This window comes from Tupaia chinensis, unplaced genomic scaffold (assembly GCF_000334495.1).
Source record: "Tupaia chinensis unplaced genomic scaffold, TupChi_1.0 Scaffold149011_1, whole genome shotgun sequence".
Classification (NCBI taxonomy): domain Eukaryota; kingdom Metazoa; phylum Chordata; class Mammalia; order Scandentia; family Tupaiidae; genus Tupaia; species Tupaia belangeri.
Window position 1 is genome coordinate 363,609 of NW_006208857.1, and position 7,929 is coordinate 371,537.

Genomic DNA, 7,929 nt, shown 5'->3' on the forward strand with positions numbered 1-7,929 from the left:
CTCACAAAGGCCTCGGCTCCGCCCACCGTGTATCGGCCGCCCTGAGGAGCGCCAAGCAAGGCCACCCCGCGGGGCCTGAGTCCCCCATCCCAGCCCCGGCGGACCCTCCCCACCGCCACCCCGTGGGCACAGAGGGGGCCCCGACCACAGGCCTCACCTCACACATGACCTTGATATGGGTGACCCTGAGCGGGGAGCCGGGGCCCGCCTTGGGCTGGTCGCTGAGCACCGACAGCACGAAGTCCCCGGGCTGGCTGAGGCTCTCACGCACCAGGAAGGTCCAGGGCTCGCCCTTGGCCTGCAGCAGTGCCTCCGCCTGTCCCCCGGACATGTGGCCATGGTACCACCTAGCGGGGGAGTCAGGGACCGTGAGCCCGGAAGGTGCAGGGAGGGAGAGGGGAGCCAGCCGCTGCCCCAGCCCACACCCCTCTGGCATTCAATCCACGGCCATGTGTCCCTGGCTTTCTCACAAAGTGCTGAGGGGGAGGGTCAGCAGGTAGCGTGGTGGTTAAAGCGGTGGACACTCCCACATGGCCAACCATGGTTCGAGTCCCGGACCTGGTGGCTTGCTTTCTCCCTTTCTTTCTCTCTCTGGTCAAATGAAAATAAATGAATGAATAAATAAAATTAAATAAATAATTCCTTTTTAAAAAATACTGAGGGAAGGATTATCCCTGTCTCACAGACGAGGAAACAGGCTGAACACGCCCCGCCTAGGGTCCCGCGTGTCGAGAGGCAGGCCTCAGGGGTCCTGAGCTGGCTCCGAGCTCAAAGCCCATCTCTGAACGTTTAAGACAGACAGACAGACAGGGGAGCCCCAGGCTGTTTAGGGGGGAGAAACCAAGCCAGAGTGGCCATGAGAGACCAGGCTGGACCAGGGAGCGAGACCAGAGATGAAAAGAACTGCAGGGACCAGCAGTTAGTGTAATGGCTATGTCGCTGGACTCCCACGTTCGCATCCCGGACCCGGTGGCTTAAAACCCACGCCGGGCGCGTGTGCATGCGTGCCCAAGATCCCGAGAGGAGAGTGGAGGAGAAGGGATTAGGGCGTGGCCATCCCCTCTGGGGGGTGATTTCTCGCTTTCTGTCTCTCTGTCTCTCTCTGTCTGTCTGGCGAGTGCACGCGCCCTATAGTGAAAAACCTCAAAAAAAAAAGAACTGCAGAGGCGGCCCACAGCGATGACGCACGGCCCACAGACGGGAGTGGGTAGGGGGCTCTGGGGTGCCGGGATGATGTCACTCAAGGAAAGGCCAGGGTTCAAAGGGGCTCGAAGGCACTCAGAGGGGCTGTCGGGGAAGAAAGCGGAACTAAGCCCTTTCCCCGAAGCACACCCCTTCCCAGGAGGAAACTGCAGCCCCACAGGAAACCACGTGATGGAAAAAACACAAAACTCCTTCTGGGGAGAGAGTGAGAAGTGAGGTTGTGAGGTTTCCTCAGCTCAGGGACCAGGGGAAGGGGGGCATTTTCCAACCGCAGGGAAGGGGGAAGGAGGGAGGGCGCTAGTCAGCCTTGACCCCCCTCACCTCTACCCAGAGGGGACTCCAGTTCAGGCCCCCCAGTCTCCTGCCCACCAGCCAGGACCAGCCCAGGGCCCCAGGCATGGGGAGGGGGCTCAGCCCCAACCCTCAGCCCAGGATGAGGAAGTATCCATGCAAATGTCAGCCGTGGAGGGGACAGATGCAAATCCCTGTAGAAGAGGGCACAGCCCAGGGCAGGGGACACAAACAGAACTGTGGGGACAGGCCAGAGGTGAGGCCCGGGCTCCCAGCTGGGTAACCCCAAAGGGCCTCGAAGCGCACACTCCCTGGTCTTCACTTCCATCCTCAGCCCCCCACCCCAGCTCTGCCTCCTTCCCTGGCTTCCCCCACACTGCTTGAACCAGGCCTCCGCAGCGACTCCTGCCCGCTCCCAGCTCCACGCAGTCTCCTGGTCGGTAGGGTCCTGGCCACCCCTCTCCTCCAGCATGGAAAGTGCTGGCTTGGGAGGAGACGGAGAGGCAGCGAGGAGTTGGGGGTCTGCATGGCAGCAAGGGGGCAGGGGGTGGCCTTAAGGAGAGCCCTCCATGGTTGGGGCTTCGCTCCTTCAGAGGGAGCAGACCGAGGGCTTCGTGTTGCCTGGAGAGGGGTCTCCGGGGTGGGCCACAGGCCCCCATGCTAAGGCGTAATCAGTGACCAAGCGAAACGCCGAACGCCCGTCGGTGGCGACACCACAGCAGGACCGAGCCCGGCAGGACCAAGCACACAAATGCGTCCTGACCCAGAGGCCACGAGAAGATGCCCTGCAGCCACTCGGTTCCCCCTCACCCTCACAGGGTCCGCCGTGGGGCAGCTGACAGGAGCACCCGGCCCGCTCCTGTCCGCGCTCTGGGTACCCCACGTGGGGAGCGGCCGGCCTGGTCCTGGGGCCTGGTCTTTGCAGTACAGGGAACGGGGCAGCACCTTGGGACCCCGTGCCCAGGTCGGTACCAGGCTCCGCACGCGGGCACGCTGCACCCCGTGCTCAGTGGCCCAGCCTGGGCCCAGGGTCTGCCTGGCCCCAGAGCACGGACCCGTCCTCACGGGGCAGCTGACACGGGCACGCGTGTCCAGATCCATGCTGAGCCCTGCCACTGGTCTCCACGTCCCAGGGTACCAGCCCACGCCACGGGGGCGGTCCATTCCCACAGAAGGAAGAGCTTTCTAACAATGGAGCTGACCGCTGTGACATGCCAGCCATGGAGGGCGGCCTCCCTGTGCTGCCGCTGAAAGGGACCCAGAGGAAGGCAAGGTGGCTGTCCCTGCCCTCACGAGGACCGGACAGAAAGGAGTGGTGGCTTCCACAGGGTGACAGGATGAGAGCTGCTAGGCACCCTGAGATGGGCCAAGGCCGGGGCCTCCCACTGTGGCTGGGCCCGCACCCTCACCTCTCGCTGGTGGGGTCGGAGCAGTTGAGCGGGTACTTGAGGTGGATGATGGTGCCGTCGCGGTCCTGCAGGACGCCCTGCTGCTGCGTGTAGTACTCCACCAGCTCCGTCAGTGTCGCGAACTTCTCCCCTCCGTAGAGGTCGTAGAAGTCCCCTGAGTTCTGGATCCGAATATGGGTCACCTGATCCCCCACCCTGCAGGGCACCAGGCAGTGAGGCCAGCGGTGCTGGAGCCGGGCTGGGGCTGGGGCGAGGACGGAGGCTGCACGAGCTGGGCAGGGTGACTCGGCCACAGAGCTGCGGAAATGTGGGGACCACCTACCTGACGGACAGGGAGAAGTCGCCCTGGTTCTTGCGACTGGGTCGTGCCAGGAAGCTGCCATGGACACCTCGGCCCTTGAGCAGGGTCTCCGCATCCAGGCCACTGAGGTCTCGGTGGAACCACCTGGAAGGCCAGGCAGGGCGTGATCCAGGTCCCTGGGGCCCCAGGGCATGCTTGCCTTCTGCCCACAAGGGGTCCCAGGACCTTACCTCACCATCCTGGGGGCTTCCGGAGATAAGGGGGTGCAGGGAACGGGCGGTGCGGCCCCAGCTGGGCAGGCGCAGGACTGGGCGAAGCCTCACGGGCTCGCGGCGCTCAGTGCCCAGGCCGCCTCTTGCCCACCGTGGTGCTGGGGCTGCCACTCCACTGGCCTGGGGCAGCCGGCAGGGCGGGGACAGGAAGGGGCGCGGCCGACCCCTTGGGGGAACTCTCTGTACTTCTCGTTTTAGAGCAGCAAGCGGAGGGGTGGCAGTGGGGGCGGGGCCGGGCCCACTTCCCACACCGCCTCCAGCCAAGGCTCGGGAGCACGGCGCGGCGTGGATGTGACACGACAGGGGACACGTGTGCACCTCGGCCAGGCCCAGCACGTGCGTGTGAACCCACACATTCGCACTCCGTCTCTCCCTCCACCGCCAGCTGCACTGACACTGACGCGGCCTTCCCGGGCCCAGCTCATGGCGGGGCGGCGGGCGGCGCTGAGTCTCGCTGCGTGCAGCCTCTGTGCGGTAACGTTTCCATGCTTGTCTGCTGTACTCCCCCAACAGCCCTGTGGAACAGGTACTATCCCTTCTTAAAAGAATATTTATTTATATTTATTTTATTTTATTTGTCATTATCTTTTTTTTTTTTTTTCAATTTGCTACAGGACACACACACCAGAGAGAGAGAAGAAAAGCTGCCAGGTCTGGGACTCGAACCATGGTTGGCCATGTGAGAGTCCAGTGACTTAACCACCCTGACACCTCTTGGTCCCAAAACAGGTACTTTCTTTTTTTTCTTTTTGAGATGTTTTTTGCTATAGGGCCCATGTGCTTGCCAGAAAGACAGCGAGAGACAGAAAGTGAGAAATCACCCCCCAGTGGGGATGGTCACGCCACAATCCCTTCTCCTCCATTCTCCTCTCGGGATCTTGGGCACGCACGCACACGCACCCGGTGTGAGTTTTAAGCCACCGGGTCCGGGACTCGAACCACAGTCGACTACGTGGGAGTCCAGCGACATAGCCATTACGCTAACTGCTGGTCCCCCTGGTGTGAGTTTTAAGCCACCGGGTCCGGGACTTGAATCGCAGTCGACTACATGGGAGTCCAGCGACATAGCCATTACACTAACTGCTAGTCCCAACAGGTACTATCTTTATCCCCATTTTATATACAAGAAACTTGAGGCTTAGGGAGTTTAAGCTCACCCAAGGTCATCCAGTTAGTAAGTGGTGGTGCCAGGATTCAAACCCATACGATCTGGTTCCAAAGCCAACAATGTTACCCACTATATGCCAACCAGCAGGGCTTCAAATAGAGGTTAAGGGACTCCCCTGGGGCCTCCACGGGAGGAGGCACTCCCTAATAGCCAAACCATGCAGACACTCACGAGAGAGAAGGGTCCTTCCTCTCCCCGACAGGCATATCTGAGGGATGTCAGGGTGGCAGAGGGATGGACCAAATGACCCGGCCCTGCCCCAGGACTGACGAGGCACCTGCCTCCCACGGGACGAGGGCAGGGAGCTGGGACCAAGTCCCCATGGTGGCTGATATTCTCGGGGCTGGTGGACCTGGGGGCCCTACACCCCGACAGCGTATGCCACTCCCATACGCAACCCCCAATACTCCACAGCCACAGCAAGAACAAGGGCGCTCCGCCAACTGCGACGAGGAGCCCCCACTGGTGGCTTTTCCCTGGCAGGGAGGACAGGGCGGGACACCACCTTCTCTTTTCAGATGTCATTTGATGGACAACCTTTATGAAGCAAAAAACAAACAAAAACTTTGGAAAGAAAAAGATAAAGTAGTTTTCATAGGAAAATTAGACTCTGTTGGCCTCTTCAAAAAAGATTTTCTGAGGGACCAGCAGGTGGCATGGTGGTTAAGGCGCTGGACACTCCCACATGGCTAACCAGGGTTTAAGTCTTGAATCTGGTGGCTTGCTTTCTTGCTTACTCTCTCTCACTCTCACCCTCTGTCTCTCTTTGGTCAAATAAAAAAAAATAAATGAATAAATAAAAACAAACAAAAACAAACAAAAAAAACGTGCTAGGCATGTGTGTGGGCATGCGCAAAATCCAGAGAGAATGGAGGAGAAGGAATTGCACAGTGGCCATTCCCCCGGGAAGTGATTTCTCACTTTCTATCTTTCTCCCTCCAGCAAGAGCACATCCCCTATGGAAAACAAAAACAAAAACAAAAACAAATAAAACCTTAAAAAAAGCCAAAGATATGGCAGGGAATATCACAAAATTTCACAAAGGGGCCAGCAGGTGGTACGTTGGGGTACTGGACTTCCACATGGCTAATCATGACTCATTCAGGGCACTGGACTCTAATGTGGTTACCATGGTTTGAGTCCCGGACCTGGCAGCTTGCTTTCTCACTTTCTCTCTTTCTCTCTCTTTTCCCCACTCTGGTCAAAATTAAAATAAATAAATAAAGTTAATTGAAAACTTTTTTTTCTTGTCATAGGGCATGCATGCTCACTGGAGAGAGAGAGAGAAAGTGAGAAGTTACCCTCCAGGGGAGATGGACACACCACAATCCCTTCTCCTTTTGGAATTTTGGGCATGCACATACATAACCCTGGTGTGTTTTTCAAGTCACCAGGTCTGGGACTTGAACCATGGAGTTGGCCCTGTAAGATCCAATGCTTTAACCCCAACGTCACTTGCTGGTTCCTCTGTTAGGCTTTATTTATTTATTTATTTATTGAGAGGCTTTTGCTATAGGGCATGTGCGCTCTGCAGAAAGACAGAGAGAGACAGAGAGACAGAAAGCGAGAAATCACCCCCCAGGGGAGACGGCCACGCCACAATCCCTTCTCCTCCATTCTCCTCTCGGGATCTTGGGCACGCACGCACATGTGCCAGGCATGAGTTTAAGCCACCGGATTCGAGACTTGAACCACAGTCGACTACGTGGGAGTCCAGCGACATAGCCATTACGCCGACTGCTGGTCCCACCACTTTATCATTTTTTAAAAGAATCATTTTATTTAACTTTATTTGTTAATTTATTTTAATTTTACCAGAGAGGCACAGAACAAGAGAGAGATTGGGAGAGAGAAAGGTGCTATGTGAGGGTCTCGAACCACGGTCAGCCACGTGGGAATGCAGTGTCCTTAACCACCACGCCACCTGCCTGGCCCCTACTGTATCATTTTTTAGAAACATTCAACTTTTTTTTTTTTGGCCAGAAAAGTTTTTTTCCTTTTTTCTTTTCTCTCTCTCCTTTTTCTTTCTCTTTCTCTGTCTTTTTGTGTGTATGTGTGTGGGGGGTGAGGTGTGGCTAGGGTGGTTGTCGGTTCTCCTATTAACGTCCTAGGGAGTTTGCGGGGTCGGTGTACAGTGCGTCCCAGCCCTGAGGCCCTGAGGTCTGGGCACTGCCTGAAATACCGCGGTGGGAAGGGCACACGTCCAGGGCTCTGTCCAGGCCGTGGAGGGGCCTGGCATCTCCCCCGGCTACGAGGGCCTGGCCTACGTCTGGCAGCACGCACAGCCTCCCACCACGGCACAGAGTAAGTGTCCAATGGACAAAGCCAGTACATGCACAAACGCATGGCCGTGAGCACAGCCTCCTGGTTCCACTATGCCCTCACTGGTGCCACGCAAAACCCATGCCTGGACACGCCATCCTGACCACGTGGGCTCAGGTCCACGCTCGGCACCGACACCCGCTGCCCTGGCGCAGGACAGTCCTCCCAGGGCTTGAACTCGCATGGCCGGCAGTTAGGAACTAGACACCCGGCCACTCCTGACCCACGGAAGAGGCAGGATTTCTCCGGAGGAGACGCGCCGTCTTGCTCACCCGTGGCAGGAAGATGAATAACCATCTCCCTGACTCCGGGCCAGTGTTCTGGATCTGCGGGACATTCACCACAGCCTGTGTCTGTCTGGTTTGGTTTAGTTTGATTTCTGTCATAGAGCATGTGTGCTTGCCAGAGAGACACAGAGACAGGGAAAATGAGAAGTCCCCCCCCGGGAGGTCAGCCATGCTGCAATCCCTTCTCCCTTCTCCCTTCTCCTCCTGGGATTTTGGGCACGCACACGTGTGCACCTGACGTGAGCTGCAAGCCACTGGGTCCGGGACTCAAACCAAGGTCGGCTATGTGGGAATCCAGTGCCTTAAGCCCCACACCCCCATATTTTTATTGGGGGGAAGCAGGAGCAGGGAGGCTGAGTCACAGAACGGCAAGTGCTGGGTAATTTAGAGAACGATGCCGCTGGGACGCGGGGAAACAGAGGCGGAGGTCAGAACTGGCCGTGAGACAGGAAGGCAGCAGTGTGGACAGGCAGCGAGGCCAACAAGCCTAGGGCGTGACCAGCTGCTCTGAGCCCGTCTCCCCACCCAGGAATCGGGCTGAGCAGTTTCCCGAACGCGGGTGCAAAGCTAGTAAGGGGCGGGGTCCAGTCTGATGGCTTTTACGTGACGAGCCCACGCGCCATTCGGTGGCTGTCATCGCACAATGTTAGAAACCAACACGGAGACTCAGAGACAT

The 7,929-nt window shown here is 57.9% G+C and overlaps 1 protein-coding gene across 1 annotated transcript in view; it reads right to left on the reverse strand.

The window, feature by feature from the left end:
• LOC102488290 (tyrosine-protein phosphatase non-receptor type 6) overlaps positions 1–3,591 on the reverse strand; it is a gene marked incomplete in the record, with an annotated part of 9,524 nt that extends 5,933 nt beyond the window's left edge. The window contains 5 exon segments of the mRNA XM_027769216.1: positions 19–41; positions 158–347; positions 2,904–3,098; positions 3,226–3,348; positions 3,435–3,591. Of these exon segments, the coding sequence (XP_027625017.1) occupies positions 19–41; positions 158–347; positions 2,904–3,098; positions 3,226–3,348; positions 3,435–3,442 (539 nt within the window).
• Positions 3,592–7,929: the final 4,338 nt, after the last annotated feature.